The 22,286-nt window shown below is 35.1% G+C and overlaps 1 protein-coding gene across 5 annotated transcripts in view; it reads left to right on the forward strand.

The window, feature by feature from the left end:
• Positions 1–22,286, forward strand: part of RELN (reelin) — a 494,784-nt gene that overhangs the window by 296,369 nt on the left and 176,129 nt on the right. For all 5 annotated transcript variants that reach the window (XM_028118604.2, XM_028118612.2, XM_088018691.1 and 2 more), the window contains exon 11: positions 5,383–5,528. In XM_028118604.2, coding sequence (XP_027974405.2) covers positions 5,383–5,528 — 146 coding nt within the window. The remainder of the gene's footprint in view (positions 1–5,382; positions 5,529–22,286) is intronic.

Raw genomic sequence — 22,286 nt, forward strand, 5'->3', positions numbered from 1 at the left:
ATTGTGGCCAAGGACTTGTTATATTGAGGAATTTGCACTGATGTTTCCTGTTGATGCTTTTCTGAATGGCAAATTCTTGTCACTTAGCTACGCTGTGTTCTTCTTTTCAAGTAAAGGAAACCCGTTTCGCTGCAAAGTAGGAAAATATTTTCGATTGACAAATAGAAACAAGTAAGGACTATATTTAAGGGATTTTAAAAATTGGAGATCTTTGGTACTTAGAACTATAAAGTATGTGTCATTGATCACTGGTGAAATAGTGACACAAAGTAAAAATAGTGATAATATCATAATGCACATTAGGAGGGCTAGAAATAGAAATATTTAGAGTCATTTTCAGAATTTATACCTTTATTTTGCCCCAAATACATGCTTAGTTATCTGATATATAGCCACCATAAGTCAGTCAAAAGCTGTAACTCAGGAAATCAAATTTTATGATCCTGTTTGCTCAAAAAAAAAAAATCTTGATAGATTTTTAGTATACTCAACATACTCCTGAATTCCAAAATATTCTTGTTTTTATCATATCAAGAGCTCATGTATCTCACAAAGTTAGACATTTAACTGTCTTTTGAACTTGTTTAGATTTTAATTGTTATTACATATAGGTGACATGAGTTTGAACAGATGCTAAACAAAAACAGCTGGGTATTAAAATCACTGAGAGCAGTTTTCTGAAATTCTTTTCATACTTTCAATGCACATTTTGCTTGGATTTTTAACATAGTATACTGATATTACACAAGGCAAGTTCATTTGTAAAAAAAAAAAAAAGTGGCAATGGACATCTTGCATTATTAAGTTTTCCTGTCCTCAGAGAATTTTTGGTAATCTGCCAAAATTTGGAGGGCCTGTAAAGTTCTAATTGATGCTTCTATCTGCCCTAAATGTGAACGAATGTTTGCTGTATTTTTACCATATGGTATTGTGGGACATATTCTTACACATTTTACTAAACGTTTTAAGTTGACCTGAAGAATTTTAATGACTATTCTAATGAGAAACACAATTAAAAATGGATTTACATATGTTTCTATTTCTCTTTCACCTACTGCTAAGAGTATGGACTACAACAGCTTATTTTTGGAAAAAATATCTATCCAGAAATAAAATAATGATTATTGTATAACACTCAGACGTTTCAGAAACACACTTCCACAGGTAATATTACTTGTGCTTCTAACAGCATGTCTAGGGAACAGATATTATTGACATCATTCTATAGCCTGAGTAACTGAGGCCTACAGGGGTTAACTGACTTATGCAAAGCCATGTAGCTATTACGTAGAGCAAATGCATTGGAACAGGCCTTCTGATTCCAATCCTCAGACTCCTTGAGGATGGGTAGCAACTGAGTCTCCATTTCTTGTCATCTTGATTGGTTTTGGTTTCTAGGATTTTTGTTCTTTTCCAACCTTCATCTCCTCAATTCATGTAAGTGCTGAATTAATTAGGGTCGATTTTAGGGGCCACAGGTTCCCATCCAGAGGCAGAGATGCAGTATCAAAGAAGCCAATTCTATCCCAGTCCAAACGCATTCTGGCAGAAGTTCTGAGTTTGGAGAGTATCTGGGAAACCTGGCCCATTCTAAGATTTTGAGCCCCTTGTGACAAATCCTAAAACAGAATTCACAGGGAGCTCTAACTTGCCGTGTGATTGATTTAGGGATCCTCAGAATGAGAACCTTCAACTGTCCCCCTACCTTTCACAGGAGTCTTAAACACAGGGCCTCTAAACAGTCAACTTCTCAGTAGGCCTGTCCCTGCCCATTCCTGCTCAGATGACTCAGGAATACACCAGTTTCACACAAACTGTCTCCTGTTTTATAGTCCTGGTATGACCATGCTGGTTCATATTACCCTGACTCTAAACCTCAAAAACATTGGGTTCTACTCAGAATGGCAGAGGCAGAAGTTGTCTCTTGATCTCCTTAGCGTGGTGGGGAATCATGCAGCCATCCATTGCTGTGTGTGTTCTGTGCATCCCAAGCCCTGCTGCCCAGAAAATGACTGCCCCATCTTGCTAAGAGAGAGGGGAGGTTGAGCCACCTCCCACGGAACTGTGGCTGTTTACTTTGCGTATGTCACAGCCTTTTTTTGGTCCTGCAGTGCAGCACTAAGACTATGAAGAAGAGAACATTCAAAGAGCAATCCTTTCTGCCTCCACACCCGGAGGACTTTGGGCCTATTTGGGAAGGGAGAATGGAGCTAACTGAATCGTCCGTTAAACCTGACAGACGGGATTAGGATATTTGCTGTGGAAAGACCAGCACTGATTGTTCTAAACCACTGCCCTGTCTGTTTGAATTAAGATTTGACATTATTCTTCTTTTACAACAAGCTGTTAAAGAACAACTCCTTCCCTATAGAAATAATAATACTATGCCCAAAACCATACCATTATCTCTTTCATGGAAACTTACCAAAGACAGATCCTACTAATTTTTAGATCCTGTTATATTAGCATGAAAATTGGATAACATTCAATTAAGGTGAGTATTAATATGTTTTCAGATCACTTTATTTATCCTTGATATGGTAAGTGTTTCATATGCTGGTGCTCTGTAGTCATAGTGTCAAAAACGTGTATTTGGTAGATAATTTTCAATAATTATACAATTACAAATGATCTATTCAACTACCAGATGTATTTGGTAACAGCAAAATCACTAACAAAAAAGATCCTTTAAAATTATTTCTATTTTTCTAAAACACCAACTGATTTTAACTTTTTGAAATCAGTTTAATAATATGCAGTTAAACAATATCTAGTTTTATAATGCCTTTTTTACATAAATTCTCCATTTCAACTAAATTAAAATATATGTCAAATATCTTAATAATATAAATTTTGGAGGAGTAGCAGAACACTTATTTATAACACAATCTTAAAGTATTAACAAACAATTCTGAGGCAAATTGAACCAAAACTGAAATAATTAAATTGATATTCAGCCAGAAATGACCAAGGTTTTATGTTAAGTGAGTCACTTTTTATTACCTAAATATGTCCTTTTATTTTTTTAAAGATTTTATTTATTTATTTATTTGAGAGAGAGAGAGAAACAGCATGAGAAGGGAGAGGGTCAGAGGGAGAAGCAGGCTCCCCGCTGACCCGGGAGCCCGATGTGGGACTCGATCCCAGGATTCCGGGATCATGACCTGAGCCAAAGGCAGTCACTTAACCAACTGAGCCACCCAGGCACCCTAAATATGTCCTTTTAAATTGTAATTAAATTGTTCTGTTTTCACACATACAGATATTTCATGTATGTCTTTTCCTTAGACAATGACTAAATGGGTCATCTGCACTGATACCAGCATTCTTACATTAATCCCAGATACACATAGGCCACAATTGAACAGGATTCCAGAATGTGAAGATAACTGTGAAAAACATTACTTAGAGTTTGCTGGATTTATTAGGAAAGTAATCTCTGTTATTTTAATTAGCATTTGTAGTCTTTCCAGGATAGTAGTGGACCGTTGGGTTTGTCACCTTTTGACAGTTTCTACTTACTGTTAAGTAAACTGAACCCTAGTTTTAATCAGTTTGTGTGGGGTAAGGATCACATATAATGAGCTCAGTTTAGCATCTGTAAATAATCTGTATTCACTGTGAATAAGATTCTCAGGCAGGTGATGCATGCTACATGCTACAATAGTATCTAAGATGATGACAGGCTCTGTGGGTGTGTCTTATGTGTTAGTGCTGTGAAATGACTCTCCCAAGATCATATGCTCTGACTCTTGAACTTCTGGAAGCTTCTAGAAGCTTTATTTGCTCTTTCAAAATGGTACTCTGATTCCTTCTTCAATTGATTTTATCTGCCATAACCAGTTTAACTGTCAAAAAACATTTCTTTGATACATAACTCCCTTATTCTAGGACACCACTGCCAACAGGATATTGTAGAGATCTCTAAGACTACTAAAGATTTTTTTACTGTCAGGCTCCAGTCAAATTCTCAAAATCATGCTTACTGATCACCATTGTCGTTCATTCATTTTCGTCATTCAACTTGGATTTTTATCCATCCTTTAAAGCAGGTTAAAGACCTGTTCATCTGTGAAGCCTATGCGTTTAGACCAGCCCTGGACAGTGATTCTTACCTTTTCTCACTCATTAGCACTTACCATCTGCTGCCTAGCATTGAGACCTATCTTTGCCATCTCTCAATGAGACTGGCACTTTTTGAGAGCAAAGATTATGTATTATTATACTTTATTATAAACCCCTCCCCCCCAGGACCTTCCTAAATGCCTTCTACATAGTAAGTTCTCTGTAAAAGAAAACTTGATTACTTGAAAAGGCATAGCCATATCATTCATTCATTCATTATTGAATTATTCAACAAATGTTTTTTTAATTTCTACTATAAGCCATGCATTGTGTATACAGCAAGGAACAACATGGACATGATCGCCGCTCTATAGAATTTACAGTTGCTGGGCCTGATATTTTCTGTCCAATTATTTTTCTTCATTTCTATTTCATTTTAAGAAGATGTAAGACTTAACAGGATGTTTGATCTTTCTTTTATTAGTATTTCTGTATATTATTCTGTATACTGTATTCTATTTCTATATATTCTGTATACTAACTTACTACCAAAAGTTAGTTAAAAAAAATTTGTATTTTTACAAAGTAAATATTCAGTTTACTCAGCTCCAGAGTTTGATCTTACCTTTGACTATTCCCTCGAAGCTGAAAAAAATATAGGTCAAAAAAAAAAAGTATCACGAGAAACTCTTTTCCTTTATTCTTTGTATTTTGGGAGAATAGCAAAGATTGTGATTTCCCAGCTCTTCATTGGGGGCGTCATGCTCTACTTTGGTCTCGCCGGAAACTTTTATTCAAAAGGTAGCTGAGAATATACGATCATACCCAGGATTAATTTGACCTTTTCTATATTCCATGTTTTGATTAGCTGGCTATTCGACTCATATCCCATTTACAGACAAATTGTGAAAGGCTTGAATGGCAAGCCAGAAATATATAGAATATTGAAAAGGTCACTGTGATTTAGCCCATAAGCACAGCATTGAAAATATATGACAAGTCATTATCACACTTAATCCCCATGACAAAGACTGGGTGAAGATTGGAAATCATTCCAATTAAAATATTCTTGTTTCATACCGAAGGCTGAAGTGGCAAAGCTCAAATGGCCTCTTGACTCCTTTTTTTGGTGATAACTTAATAAGTTAGAAAGGAATTGTAATTGAATTAAACAGGACAAAAAAAGAAGTAACAAGCTCCTTCTGATAGAGGGAATAATATAATGACTTTTCTAAACACTCTAATTACACATGAGTAAGACAGGTACAGCTACAAAACCAATTCAGCAGCCACCCCATGCTCTCTTTTTATCTACAGCATAGCTGTCAGTCAGATGGGAACGCCATTTATTTCCATGGGAATGAAGGCAGTGAGTTCAATTTTGCCACCACCCGGGATGTAGACCTTTCTACAGAGGATATTCAAGAGCAGTGGTCAGAAGACTTTGAAAGCCAGCCTACAGGGTAAGTAATTGCTATCCCATGCTGTGTATAGCACTTATATTTATTCCACTGGACATATTTTAAATGCATATTATTAAGTAGCAAAAGCATAGTTAAATCAGTATTGATTATTCGTCTTTTAAAAGATTTATTTATTTATTTGAGAGAGAGAGAGCAGGAGGAGGGGCAGAGGGAGAGAGAGAGAATCTCAAGCAGACTCCATGCTAAGTGCAGAACCCGATACGGGGCTACATCTCGTGACCCTGAGATCTCAACCTGAGCCGAAATCAAGAGTCGGATGCTTAACTGACTAAGCCACCCAGGTGCCCCAAAGCCAGTTGTTCCTTAGAGACAGGACAAATGGTTAGGCTTGTCCTAAACATTCCTTATTAAATAATCAACTATTTTATGTGTATTAAAAATTTATAATTGCAAATACTTTTTAACTACAGTTGAAGCACTTATATTTCATCTTCGTTTATTCACCTTTACTGGGAAAAAGTTTTTTTTAATGTGTATGGAAGACAAAATCTTTCCACTACTATTATATTGAGACTGTCAGTCATCTTCCTGGGGCCTGAGATTTATAGACAGAAATCTGACCAGCAGCCTGAGCTGCCACTGCTGCTGTGACCCTTTGCTGCCACATCGGGGTCCTTCACTGTTGAAAGCTAGATTTCTGCTGTGGCTGACCCAGCCTTGCATCAAGGAGGTCCAGCCTGTGGGGCAGGCCAGGTATGCCTCTGATGGAGGCTGACACTTTGAGGGACCTCATTCCTTCAGAGCCTAGCAGTGATGTCACGGCCTTCAGTCCATAAAGTTCTTCTCCTTGGAAGTTCCTGATCCCCTTGCAGTTCCATGTCCAGTGTGGCTCGGGTGTCTCCTTGAGGGACCAGCAACTACTACTCCTCTGTTCCATCTCCAGGATTTCCCCAAGAGTCAGGCTGCTTGCCTTCCTAACCCTTACACTACACAGGCTCGTTCCACTCCCCATACAAACCAGTGGGCTTTGATGGGGTCCAGAATTTTGACAACGCAAGCAAGGCTTCTTTACCTACCTTTCGGAGATAGGGAACCATCACCAGTGGATCAGTTCTCCCTTTCTCATTCCTGATACAGAAGACCAATTCAAACCCCTTCCCTGGTTATGGAGCTTGACTGCCTATGAGAGAGTCCCAAATCTTGAAGCACAAGAGATTCATTGACCTCCACTCCTTCATCTCTCCAAGCTAATACCATCCATGTGGAAGTGATGAGCCATCCTCTTCAGGGAGACCTACATCCCCTGGGGACGCAGATGATTCTCAGCGATACCCAGCCCCCATCCCACTAAAGCAGAGAGAGAAACACAAATTTAATCTCCAGTGGGACAACTCTCATACCCACATTAATCCCTGTCTATCTATCTACCTCTTTTCCTCAAAGTCTTCAGTGTTACTAGTCTTATTCTTTTGGGGAGAGAGAAAATTTATTTTTAATTATGGCTTTCATACCTACCTATTCCCTGTCCCACAATGCTTTATTTTCCTTTTTTTTCAGCTTGTTGTATTATCAAAGCTTGTCTGTAAAAGAACAAAAGATTTTTAGGATGGATTAATGGTCCATCCAGCAATCTGCTAGTAACATCAATGAAGATTTAGTATGAACAAACAGAAAACCATGAGTTAAGCTTAGAAAGGAATTGATTTTATATTAGAAGAAACCCAACATATCTTAGAAAACTAGTGTACTAGTCCAGAAACATAGCTTGCAAAAAATTATTTCAATTAACAGAGTAGACATTCCATTTTCACAGAGCACTAATGATGTGAGAGAATTTGTGGCTAAACTAAATCATTCATCCCCCAAAACAAAGAGGGAACTAAAAGTATTTATTCTTGAAAAAAGAACTAAAGTTAGGACACACACAGAGGAACATCACAAATTCCATTCACTCAGTAACTCAGGTGGTTTCAATTATGCTCTTTGGCCACTTCTCAGTACTGAGGATTGTATCAGGGTTTTGGTCACAGTTAAGAGGCTAATACTTTCAGGCCATGGCATTGTCAGCAGATCTCTGGTCCGATAACATAGAATAATGTACTTGACAAAAGCACCTGTGCCGCTCTAATTGCTGTACAATTAATTCCTCTAAGTTCTAAAAGCAGTAAATTATTCTAGCAACTACATCTTAGGTTTATTTGTAGCTTTTCCCTTAAGATATCAGGCGACACCCCCCAGATTTACTCATTTATGCTTTCATCTGGTTGCCCAGTTATCCACCTTGGTGTTATATCATAAAGGTGTAAAAGGATAATGAGAGGATCTAGTGTTTTCTGTTTGCAGTGATGATAAAAATGCTGGTTTAATCCATGAGTGTGTGTGTGTGTGTGTGTGTGTGTGTGTCCTCTCTGCATCCCATTCACCCACTCCCAAATGTTGCTTTATTGGTCCACGAAAGAGTGTTGTCATGTTCATTTTTAATCATAGCTTCGGAGAAAAATAAGCCCATCACAAAATCAAATTAATGTGAAATATTTTCACCTAGGGAAAGAGCTGACAAAGAAAAACAGATTAGGAATTTGGTAGTGAAATTCTTTTTTTTTGTTTGTTTTTAAATTTAATTTAATTTTATTATGTTATGTTAGTCACCATACGATACATTATTAGTTTTTGATGCAGTGATCCACGATCCATTGTTTTCGTATAACACCCAGTGCTCCATGCAGTACATGCCCTCTTTAATACCCATCACCAGGCTAATTCTTGATGTGTTTTGTTTTACCAGCCAGATTTACTAAATATTTGTCTCATTCTTCGACTCAATCATCATTACCCACACTGATAATTTACCATTATTGGCTCACCTGCTGAAATAGAAAATGTAGATAATAAGTCCCCACTGTGCTCAAGAGCAAGCAATTGAATTGATTGAGCTCTGTAGTTTTGAGGTGACTTTTTTAAAAATAAAAAAAAAATTTTAAATAAATTAATTAAATTGTTAACCTGTATATAATATTTTCACTTCTCTTAACTATGTTTTTCTCCCATAAGAATTATGAAAGAGAAAAATGAATATGCAATCCTCTCTAATAATTTCAAAACACTTCATATGAATGTTAAGAAAGAAAAGAAATCCACTATTTTTTGAATCTGGCTTCCCAAATATTCCTGTTTTCCTACCACTTGAGTCAAACTATTTAATCTCATATCACAAGGATGCAAGAGCTGTTTGCCAATCATATCACAAAGTTGTCCTAAATCCAATGTTGATAGGTTTATTTTTTAAGTGGGATCGTAAAGGTTTTTTTCTCTTTTTCCTAAAGAAAACACATCTGTTACTTCAGCAAGAGAGAAACTTTAATGGATACACTGATAATTTATGTGAATCTTTCTCAACTTTGGCTTAACCTTACAAGCACATCATTTAATTAACAACCACCATATCTCACCTAGCTGAGACTGCCTTTAGGTGGGAGAGAGCTTTGTAGAAAAACACGCTGCTATCATATAGATTTTGTATACTTCTCTTCCATCCCAAATGCAAACATTGTATGTTTTTACTATTCAAATACCTTTACTATTCAAATACCTTTACTGCTGTCACTATTCATGTTAAAGAGGAACTCCACAAATGTAATGAATGTTAAAATATTGAATCAAGGCATCATGCTTCAGTCTTCTCCACTTGCCCCAAATCCTTGGAAATTACAGAAAATGAGCAAACATATCTATAATGACACTGTAAAACAAACAAAAAAAATGTGCCTTAGTTGGGTCAGGAATTATAAAGGACTGTACACCAAAAGAGAAGAGGAAACGATCTGATGGAAGGAGGGAACTATAGCCCCAAACACATGTTGAATAAGACATTAAAAAGATGTCTCAGCACTGCTCCAGGACACAGATGCTGGTCACATGAATGAGGATGGGGCTCTGAGCTACCGCTATAGGGATTGCCAAGGAGGTGAGTCCCTCAGTACACCTACTTCCAAGTAGAGGCTTCTATTCCCAGGAACAAGCAATGAATGTGGATACTTGGAATGGAGAAGCAGGGCAATCCAGGTGACTGGAAACCTCAAGGGGGAACAGAGACCCCCTCTCATGGTAGTCACACCTAAAGGCCCATCTGCCCCCATCAATAACCATTTTTATACCAAAATAAAAAAACAATAACAGATACAAATTTAAGCAAATTATCTAGAATCAACAAATCTGAGGAAAATCAGCTCCATTTAAAAATCATCCAACTAAAGAAATAAGGTCTGAGAAAACAGAAGTAGTAGAATAAACAAATGGAGATTTTATAAGAAGCATAATTAATATCCTCAGAGGGTTAAGAGTGCATACTGCATTTGAGAAATTAAAACACATTTTATGAGGAAGCAGAGATGTGAGAAATGAAAATATATGATTGTTGAAACAAATTTAATGGGTTTTTTTTCTCCACTGAATATCAGCATAGGCATAGCTGAAGAACAAATTAATAATGAGCTAGAAATTTGAGTCTTGAAGTCTATCCAAAACTGAGGGTCATTGGATATAAGGAAAAAAGATGTAAAGTATGGGGGGGGGGGGAATGGCTCTTCTGTTATTAGAAAAATAGGAATTCCAGAAAGAGAGGTCAGAGGGAATATATGGAATGAAATATTCAAATATATTACTGAAGAAAAGTCCCCAAGATTGAAAAAAGAAGAAAGAAAAGACATAGTTCCTGTGAATGAAATGTTTAGCAAGATGAATGGGAACATATCTAGTCCTAGAGCATCAAGAAGAAACTTTAGAACACTGATAAAAGAAGAAATCCTAAAAGCTTCTTGGTGAGATTTATATTACTTTTCTTGGTAGCACTAAGCATAAGTTTAAAAAAAAATGAAGAAGTTATTTAGTTCTGAAAAAATTTTCAGAACATAAAATTCTTCTCCAGTCAATTATCATACAAGTATTAGGAAAAAACAAAAAGCTTTTTATTTCTATACATATATAGAATAGAAACACAAAAAATAAAGAGAATGGAACCCAAACATAACACTAAAGAAAATCATGAAACCACAAAGGAATAGACCAACAGAAGAAAAAAGGAACAGAGAAGACTACAAAAACAACCAGAAAACAAATAACAAAATGACAATAAGTACATACCTATCAATAATTACTTTAAATGTAAATGGATTAAATGTTCCAATCAAAGACATACAGTGGCTGAGTGGATAAAAAAATAACACCCTTTTATATTCTGTCTACAAGAGACTCACTTCAGATATAGAGACACACACAGACTGAAAGTGAAGGGATGGGAAAAGATATTCCATGCAAATGGAAATGAAAAGAAAGCTGAAGTACCAATACTCATTTCAGATAAAATAGACTTTAAAACAGACTGTAACAAAAGACAAAGAAGATTATATAATGACAAAAGGGTCAATCAAGGATCACGTATAATATTCATAAATATTTATGCACCCAACATGGCAACACCTAAATAGACAAAGCAAATATTAACAAACATAAAGGGAGTGATTGACAGCAATACAATAATACTATGAGACTTTAATACCCCACTTACCTCAATGGATAGGTCATTCAGACAGAAAATCAATAGGGAAACATTGACCTTAAACAACACATTAGACCAGATGGGCTGAATAGATATATAGAGAACATTTCACCCAAAAACTGCAGAACACACCCTCTTTTCAGATATACATGGGACATTCACCAGGATGGATCATATGTTAGACCACAAAACAAGTCAGTAAATTCAGGAAGACTGAAATCATATCAAGCGTCTATTCTAACCATTACAGTATGAAACTAGAAATCAACAACAAGAACAAAACTGAAAAAAAAACACAAATACATGGAGACTAAACATTTACTAAACAACCAATAGGTCAATGAAGGAATCAAAGAGAAAATTAAAAAAAAATACTTTGAAACAAATGAAACTCGAAATACAACTTTTCAAAATCTATCTGACCCAGCAAAAGCAGTTCTAAGAAGGAAGTTCATAGTGGTACAGCTTACTTCAAGAAACAAGAGTCCCAGATAAGTATCTTTTTTCTTATTTTTTTATTATTATGTTGTTAGCCAGCATATAGTACATCATTAGTTTTTGATGTAGTGTTCAACAATTCATTGGTTGCATATAACACCAGTGCTCATCACAGTATGTGCCCTCCTTAATGCCCATCACCCAGTTACCCCATCCCCCCACCCACCTCCCCTCTGTAACCCTCAGTTTGGTTCCCGGAGTCCAGAGTCTCTCATGGTTTGTCTCCCTCTCTGATTTCTTCGCATTCAGTTTTCCCTCCCTTCCCCTGTGGTCCTCCCCACTATTCCATATGTTCCACATGTGAGTGAAACCATATGATAATTGTCTTTCTCTGCTTGACTTATTTCACTTAGCATAATCCCCTCCAGTTCCATCCATGTCAGTGCAAATGGTGGATGTTCATCTTTTCTGATGGCTGAGTAATATTCCACTGCATATATGAACCACATCTTCTTTATCCATTCATCTGTTGAAGGGCATTTTGGCTCCTTCCACAGTTTTGCTATCATGGACATTGCTGCTATGAACGTTGGAGTGATCTAACTTTATACCTAAAGAACTAGAAAAAGAACAAAGCCCAAATTAGTAGAAGGAAGAAAATAATAAAGATCAGAGTAGAAATAAATGAAATAGAGACCAAAAAAAAAAAAAAAAAAGCCCATAGAAAAGATCAATGAAACTAAAAGCTGGTTCTTTGAAAAGATGAACAAAATCAATAAACCTCTTGCCAGATTCATCAAGATAAAAAGAGAGGACCCAAATAAATAAAATCAGAAATGAAAGAGGAAAAGTTAACAACTGACATCACAGAAATACAAAGGATTGTAAGCAACTATGATGAATAGTTTCATGCCAACAAATTGGAAAATGTAGAAGAAATGGATAAATTCCTAGAAACACAGTCTTCCAAAACTGAATCACAAATAGAAAATCTATATAGACCAATTACAAGTAATGAAATCAAATTAATAATAAACCTTTAACCAATTATGGTCCAGAACCAGACAGCTGCACAGGTGAATTCTACCAAACATTTAAAGAATAGTACCTATTGTTCTCAAATTATTCCAAAATATTGAAGAGAAAGGAACACTTCCAAACTCATTTTACGAGGCCGACATTACCCTGATACCAAAACCAGATGAAGCCACCACAAAATAAATGAATAAAAATAAATTACAGGCGAGTATCGCTAAGGATCATAGATGCAAAAATCCTCAAAAAAAATAGCAAACTGAATTTGACAACACTAATATGATCATACACCATGATCAAGTAAGAAAGATTAATTCCAGGGGTGTAAGGATGGTTCAACATCCACACATCAGTCAACATGATACATTACATTAACAAAACCAACAATAAAAATCATATATTCATCTTAATAGATGCAGAAAAGCATTTGACAAAATTCAACATCCATTTATAGCAAAAACTCTTAACAAAGTAGATACAGAGGGAACATACCTCAATTTAATGAAGGCCATATATGACAAAACCACAGCTAACATCATACTCAAGAATGAAAAGCTAAAAGCTTTTCCTCTAAGATCAGGAACAAGACAAGTATGTTGGCTCTCACATCTTTCATGAAACATAGTATTGGAAGTCTTAGCCACAGTAATTAGACAAGAAGAAGAAATAAAATAATCCAAATTAGAAAAGAAGATGTAAAACTGTCATTGTTTGCAGATGATATGATAATTTATATAGAGTGAACCTAACGACTCCACCAAAACACAGTTAGAACTAAGAAATTAATTATGTTGCAGGATATGAAATTGACATATAGAAATCTGTTGCATTTCTGTACACTAATAACAAGCTTATAAGAAAAAGAAATTAAGAAAACAGTCCCATTTACGATTGTATCAAAAAGAATAAAATACCTGTGAATAAATTTAACCAAGAAAGTATAAGACCTACTCTGAAAACTTTAAGATATTTATGAAAGAAATTGAAGAAGACACAAATAAATGGAAAGATATACCATGGTCATAGATTGGAAGAAAAATCTTACTGAAGATGTCCATACTACCCAAAGCAATCTACAGATTTAATGCAATCCCCATCAGAATACCTATGACATTTTTCACAGAACTAGAACAAAGAATACTAAAATTTTTATTTAAAAAAATAAAAAACCTAAATAGCTAAAACAACCTTGAGAAAGAAGAACAAAGCTGGAGGTTTTTCACTCCCTAATTTCAGACTATGCTAGTGATAGTGATCAGAACAGTATAGTACTGGCACAAAAACAGATGCATAGATCAATGGAATAAAATAAACACCCTAGCAATAAACCCACAATTATATGGTCAATTAATCTATGACAAAGGAGGCAAGGCTATACAATGGGGGAAAGGACTATCTCTTCAATAAGTGATGTTCAGAAACCTGGACAGCTACATGCAAAAGGATGAAACTGGACCACTTTCTTATACCATATATAAAAATAAAGTCAAAATGGATTAAAGACTTGAACGTAAGTTTGGAATCATAAAATTCCTAAGAGAGAATATAGGCACTAAGCTCTTTGATATTGGTCTTAGCAGAATTTTTTTTGGACCAGTCTCCTTCAGCAAGGGCAACAAAAGCTAAAATAAACAGATGAAGTTACATCAAACTAAAAGTTCTTACACAGCGAAGGAAGCCGTCCACAAAGCAAAAAGACCACCTACTGAATAGTCGAAGATATTTGCAAATTACATATCCAATAAGAGGTTAATATCCAAAATATATAAAGAACTTACACAATTCAATATCAAAAGAACCCAAACAGCTCGATAATTATTGAAATTGGATATTATGTACATAGGATTTCATTGTTACTTTTCTTTCTACCTTTGAATGTAGTGTACAGTATACGGAATATAGTCGATAATATTATAATAACTTTGTATGGAGACATATGGTAACTAGACTTATCATGGGGATATTTTTATAATACATAAAAATATTAAATCACTGTGATCTACACCTGAAACTAATAGGATACTGTATGTCTATTATACTTCAATTGGGGGGGGAAACTTTTTCAGACACATAGGGTTCAAAAAATTTACTACCCCCCAAACCCTCTCTGAAAGAATTACTAGGAGATATGTTCCTGGAAATTAATCCAAGAGAAATATGATAGATTCAAGAAAGAGTAGTGATCAAAGAAAAAAGTAAAGCCTGTAGTTCAGTCTAAGTAAGTATTGATTATTAAAAAGTTTTAACAAAAATTTGTAATTAAAGTCCAAATGACCTCAACTTGAGAAGTACAGAAGGAAAGTGACAAAAAGAGAAAAGAAGAGTAAGGAAGTAAAATACTGCCAAACTTCCTAGCTTGCTTGTAGTGAGGATATAGATCTAGGATAACTTTTTCTTTTAAGATTTTTTATTTATTTATTCATCAGAGAGAGAGAGCGAGAGAGCACAAGCACCAGCTGCAGGCAGAGGCAGAACAGGCTCCCTGCTAAGCAAGGAGCCTGATGCAGGACTCCATCCCAGGACCCTGGGATCATGACCTGAGCTGAAGGCAGACACTTAACTGACTGAGCCACCTAGTGGTCCCTGGGATAATTCTTAATTAATAATAATAATAATGTTAATAGAAAACTTTAAATATGTAAATAATAGATTAGCCCGATAGAGGCTATGTAACTTCTGAAGCATCAGGGTCACATAGGACACGGAAGACTGAGTCTCGTACATGCCAGGAAAGTAACAATAAAAAGCAGGGTAAATAGAAAACAGAAAACAATTTTTCAGGAATCAATCTAAACATATCAGTAACCCAATAAATTTGACTGAGTTATATTTATTAAATGATATTTTCAAACATATCAGTAACCCAATAAATTTGAGTTATATTCATTTATTAAATGAGATTTCCAAAGTAAGTTTTTAAAAGTAAGCTATGTATTTACAATAACACAAGAAATTAAAAATCAAAGAAGAGAAACAAATATACCAGTCAACTACAACGAAAGGAGGCATATTAAAATCAGATAATTCGAATCAGATAAAATAAAATCCAAATATAAGCACTAAAAGGACTAAAAGGGGATATTTTATGCAACATTATATGTAGAACACTTGCCACAATGCATAGCACATAATAAGCAATCAAAAAACTTAAGAATTAGCTGTTATTCCAACTATAATTACTGTTGGTAATGAGATATGAGGAAAGTGATGCTCAAAGGAAAATTATACTCAGATTAATTAATGAGATACAGAAGAAACACAAACAAATAAAGTTGAATCGGCCAATGAAACCAAAATTGGATTCTCTAAATAAACCAATGAAGTGTCATTAAGAAAAAAGACTATATTAGTTAAAGTGATAATTGGATATATTTTAAAACCATGGAAGTGCTAAAACGGATCTGAGTAATCTTGTTGCAAGCTGTTAAAAGAACATATGTCTTATTTGTTCTGGTTTGCTTTGGGCCTGGGTTCTAATATCACTTTCTCTTGAAGCAAATTGTTTTTATAGTTTAAAAATACAAACAGTAAAATTTCAAATAACAAAAAAATAAGTGCTATATTGTTCTGGAACTCCTTTATAGAAATTAAATGTTAAACCTTTAATGTGCGGCACATTTATACACCATCTTTCCTTTTGGTTCTGCCATCTTGAGTTGGCTTGTAGCCTCCCCTCTCCCCCTCCAAAAACTAGCTGTTTCCATGTGAGCATCCAGAATACAGACACTGGCTTCCCTTGCAAGATAGAATCTTCACTGAGGTCACAGAGAAAAAAAGAATGAAATCTGAATCTTTCCAAAGTGATTTAATTTCTGACAGCTTGGCACAACATTAGCTGGTGATAGGATTTCTCTGTGGAAGGTATTGGAGGAGGTTGGTGGCACTGAAATGTTTAGATGCCCATGTCTTCAACCTTGTCTTTGTTCTCCATAGTCCTTCCTCAGTGGTTCACCTGATCACCATTGGCCACAAGTCAGTCCTGATGATCTGGGGATTTCTGTGAAGTAAGACCAGATCTCAAACACCTCAAGAAGCATAGCTTGGACTTATCTGTATTCTACAACACATCCAGGAGCATTAGTAAATTGATGATTTAATTCCTCAGGCCCATAAAGTATGCTAAATAGTATAACTATTTATTATTGTATTTTGAAATTGCAAAAATAGGAAAATGACTAAATACAGATTGGTATACACATAACAAAATATTGTGTGGCTCATCTACAAAGAGTTAGTAATAGCCTGCAAAATGTGTACATTACTAATGGAAGTGAAAAAAGACAGAGTATAAACCATCTATTTAATATTACCACAACTATTTGGAAATATACATACAAAAATATTAGAAATAAATATACTAAAATATTAACTGTGCTTGTCTCTGGAGAGTGTGGTTATAGGCGATATTTTTCCCAACCTTTTTATTTTCAGATTTTTCAGTAATGAGAATACTGATATCATAATAGAAAAGAAATAAAATTTCTTTTTTTAAGTTTCAAAAAATATTTCCAACTGTACTTCTCCATGTGGGTATCCTCTCCCAGGCCACAGACATCATTTTTGTGAAGCGTTTTCCTCCCACTTAAAAATTAAAAGCAACTAGTGGCAAATACGGCACAGAATGGAATGCCCAGAACTCCAATACACCAGCAAGATACAGAAAAGATGCTTGGAAGGCAAACAGGACTCATCCTGAGGTCAAATTTGCTTTCCCATATTTGGTGTTGCTGACTTTTTCAATGGATAGAGCGTTGTCTCTGAACTACTAACCTAATTCCAGTTCCTCCTACTTCCATTGCTAACAACCCTCTTCCACTACCACCCATATCCTATTAAGATCACTACATCAAAAACTAATGATGAAGCAGGAGGGGAAGAATGAAGGGGGGGAAATCGGAGGGGGAGATGAACCATGAGAGACAACGGACTCTGAAAAACAAACTGAGGGTTCTAGAGGGGAGGGGGGTGGGGGGATGGGTTAGCCTGGTGATGGGTATTAAAGAGGGCACGTTCTGCGTGGAGCACTGGGGGTTATATGCAAATAATGAATCATGGAACACTACATCAAAAACTAAAGATGTGTAATGTATGGTGATTAACATAACAATAAAAAATTTAAAGAGAAAAAAACTAATGATGTATGGTGACTAACATAACATAATAAAATTAAATTAAACTTAAAAAAGATAACTGCTTTAGGAATTTGCTCTGAAGAAGCTCTTTCACTAAATATGTTTTTTTAAAAAAAACAGCTCATCTAAGACTATAGAAAAATACTGAGTAAGAGAATGGTTTTCCAAGGTCAGCCATGGCTTTGTCTCTGACAGATGATTTACTATAGAGAGACCAAAATTCAAAGTATTATTTATATGTTTTAATGACACTGCTTGCTAGCTGGATTTCACCAACAACTGACTCAATATGTCTTTCTTAATATTGAAAGTTATCCAGTGGGGCAGGGGGACAAGTAAAAGACAATATAAACTCAATAAAACAATTTTATATTGGCTTCCTTGTCCCGGGGAAATTGTAGCAAAGAATTACACATAACCATTGAAAACCAAAATTGCATGTAAACCAACAAGAACAATCTCCATTATAGCCCCTTCAATGTAAGTTGGTGCTTTTATTAAAAATGGGCTTTAAAGTTATTTAGAATTCTTCAGAACAGTTTGAGCATCTTCTTGTATTTTCTACAAATTCTTCCCTCTGTCCTACCCAGAAGAACTGTGTTCCCTCTGACGTAGAATACTTTTCACAAAAATGCTTATAAAGCTAAAGAAGGATTTCATTTAAGCTTATAATTCAAGGTAAGTGAACTGAAGATAGGTTGGCAGTCTGAGTTAATATTGTATTAAGTGGATCTTTTTTTTTCTTTTATAAACATGTTCATTTTTATTAAAACGAAACCCACCTGACCATTCAGATAACACAAATAATAAATTGAAGAGCCCAGAAGATTATAGACAAAAATCATGAATAGTACCAAAGATCCACAGATTATAGATAAAGTGCAATTTTTCTTTCAGCTCAGTATCCCCTTGCTTAAAGATTAAGTAGTCGTACTTGCATATGGGGACTGTGCCTTTGTCCAGTCTTGCTGCTTTGCTAATTCTGGTATGAAAAAATAAAAATACTCATTATTATTTAGAAATTCATTTGAATCGCCTCTTCGACTTAAAACAAAGATAGCATTATGTTTTGCGGGGGGCGAGTAGGGGAAGCTAACACTTATTGACATGCTGTCCTATCCAGGCAGAACATTATTTTCTCTAACCATCCTCCAGTCTAGGTCATATTTCTGTCTTATTGGTGAGAAAGCTGAGTGCTTTCTCCCATTCTGAAGACAATGTTCTTTATTAATGTTATTCCGACAAGAGAGTAAATCAACATAATGCATGTAATAAAAACCTAAAACAAAATTGAATTTGAGTGAAATACAGGGGAACCAATTGAAGAAAAGAATTTTTGAAATGCAGTGCATGCAGGGAAGCTTTCAGATAGAGTTCATCCTTTACCTTCACCTAAGCTGTCATGCTGCAGGGAAAAACCTCTAAATGAAGGTAGAGAAGCCTTCAGTTGAAGTACACACCTTGCTAGACCTCACAGGGCTCATACTCAAGATAAACCTCATGAATATAAATGAATGTGGAAGGTTCTTTACCTATGGCACATCCCTTATTAAATAACAGAGAATTTATCCCAAATAGAGACCTTATGGATAGAATGAACTTATTTAACCTCAGAGAATTCATAGAGATTAAAAAAATCTTACGAATTTGGTAAGTGTGGGATCTCATAGCCAGGCTTTATCCTGTATCTTAGCTCACACCTAAAGTAGCCAACTTTAGGTGATTTAATATATTCTGGAAAATATAATAAATTTTCATAGATAATGTGAAATGCTTCATGAGCTTTAGAGTATCTTATGCCAATATTTGTAGGCAAAGAATATCTGATTAAAATATGACTTCTATTGCCTGTGTTCATATTCTTAGCATTTTCATCAACCTATAATGAGATCATTTAATTTTTCATTCTGTGTTATAATACCTATAAATTGAATGCTTTTCTTCTTTTTTTCCTGAAAATTACATTCTTACTGCAAGGCAGATAAGTAAAGGGAAAATCAAAAGTCCCCCATGCTAATCCCATTTCTGACAGTTAAATTGTACACATATTCATTCAGAAATTTTTCTGTGACTACACACACGCACACACCACCCACCAGAGTCACATTTTGTATACTGTAGTACAACTTAATTTTTGTTAAAACCAACAACATATAATGAATGTATCTTCTAGTCAGTAAATATAGATCACTATTTCAAAAAAGTGATGTACCAGTTTATCTAATTGAACCCCTATTGATAGACAAAAAATATTGTAATGAAAATTTTTGCATACTTGTTAAAGTATTTTCAAAAGGTAAATTTCTAAAAGAGAAAAGGAAAATTAGAGAATCAGATATATATGCGTACATGTACATACATGTAGGTATGTAATTTTCATTTTGATAGTTACTGCCAAATTGCCCTTCAAAGAGTAGATCTCATTCTATTTTTAAGCTAATGAAGGAAATCTTTTTTAATTTCAGCTTTCCTGAGGCATCATTGACATATAAAATTGTGAGAAAGTTAAAGTACATCATGGTGATACTATATATGTATTCATTGTGAAAGAACTCCATCTAGTTAATTAACACATCCTTCGCCTAACATATTTATCTTCTTTGTGTGAAGAGGTTTAATTTCTACTCTCTTGTATCTTCCTTAAAAGTATCAAAGTATGAGCTGATTAAAACGTAAGTAATTGTATTCTCAAAGCATTCCAAAATAGTTGATAGAGAGGACCATCAGCTTTCCAGCTAAGAAACTGTTTTAAATTATCTTTACTTACAAAAAAATTCCTCTTTTTTGGGGACACAAGAATAGAAAGTCATATCTTAAAGATCTAAATTAAACATCATTGTGACCTTGCTACGTCTAAGGAACAAAGTTGCCTTAAGGCATTTTATTGATTATTAAACTTTTTTTTTCTGTGTTCTGAATTCAACCCACTCTATTACAAATAATAGATGCCATTGTATTTATAATAAATAATATAGGGGCTCTTTTTTTAGTTAGTCATCAAAGCATAAGTATAAATTGCTATGCTGTAGAGGTGTCTCTTCTGTAGGCAGACATTCCTTCAAATGCAATTCACATACGACTACATTTACCTGGGGAAAATATAATTTAGACCGTAGAGAAGTAACACTCCTTTTCAGGAAAATTGCCATGCTATCGAAAATACTACTAAAACTATAAAGCTCTTTGGGGCACCTGGGTGGCTCAGTCGTTAAGCGCCTGCCTTTGGCTCAGGTCATGATCTCAGAGTCCTGGGATCGAGCCCCACATCGGGCTCCCTGCTCTGCGGGAAGCCTGCTTCTCCCTCTCCCACTCCTCCTGCTTGTGTTCCCTCTCTCGCTGTGTCTCTCTTGGTCAAATAAATAAAATCTTTAATAAAAATAAAAAAAATAAAACTATAAAGCTCTTCAAATATCACTTCTGGCCTCAAAGATTTGGTTATTTATAATCTCACTTCATGTAATTGATTGTCAGGGACCATGTCATTTGTATAACTAGAGAAGACCCACAACTTTGTGCCCTTACAGATCTGGACTCTGAAGTCCAGGGAGTGAAAGGCTCTCTCTGCTATCCCTCAAGGATACTTTGTCTCCAACTAAGCTTGAGCCAGTATTTATACAAATTCATGAAAGAATGAGTTTATGCTGCAACAGGCTTCTACTGAATTTTTATAAAGGCAAGATAATTTATTCAAATCATTGACACACAAAATGATTTTTTAGATCTCTGCTTTTTCTTCAAAGCAGACTAAACTTTCCATTTCATTTGATTATAAATATTTGGGTTTCTAAAGAAAATAACTTCACTTTTGTTATCTTCCAACAGTTAAAAGTGGGAGAAATAAAGACTAATATAGAGTAAAATTGAATATATTGGACTTTAAAATAAAGATTGAAAAGAAACATAGAGGGACACCTGAGTGGCTCAGTCAGTTAAGCGTCCAACTCTCGGTTTCAGCTCAGGTCATGATCTCAGGGTTGTGAGACCGAGCTCTGCATCAGGCTCCACTCTCAATGAGGAGTCTGCTTGAGATTCTCTCCCTCTCCCTCTACCCCTCCTGCTTGTGCTCTCTCACTCTCTCTCTCTCTCTCAAATAAATAAATAAATCTTAAAAAAAAAAGAAATATACAGTCTGAACATATCTCACACAGCTCTGTCTGTGGTGGATGTCTTGAAAATAATGCATTTAGATTCATCTAGAAGAGTTACTCATTCACAACTAATAATGAGGAAAAGACTACTAATCTCATTTTTCACTTGAATAGAAGGTTCTTTTAGTCCATGACAATTCCATCTTTCTCAATTCAATTTTTCACTTTAAAAATACTCTAAAGCCTAAAAGGAGTCATCATATGCATCATTTATAACCTTAACTTGCTTTGTGGATCAGTAGGCTGAGTGGTTTAATTGGGATAAATGGAGTGAGTAAAAGACCAATGAACCAGTGTGAGATTTTCTTGTATGAGTCAAGAGAGGTTCCTTGTTAATTTACAGTGGTCCAGCACTATTAAGAGCTGCTTCAAAAGGTTATTTTTTAGTTTCTTGAATGATTAATATAATCTGTTAAAATATAAAAAAAAATAAGCATTTCCTAAACATCTTGGTCCCAAATCTATTATAAACTGAAATGGTCCAACATAA

This window comes from Eumetopias jubatus, unplaced genomic scaffold, assembly GCF_037043125.1.
Source record: "Eumetopias jubatus isolate StellerSeaLion01/CBP00866 unplaced genomic scaffold, mEumJub1_p1.0 scaffold_14, whole genome shotgun sequence".
Classification (NCBI taxonomy): Eukaryota; Metazoa; Chordata; class Mammalia; order Carnivora; family Otariidae; genus Eumetopias; species Eumetopias jubatus.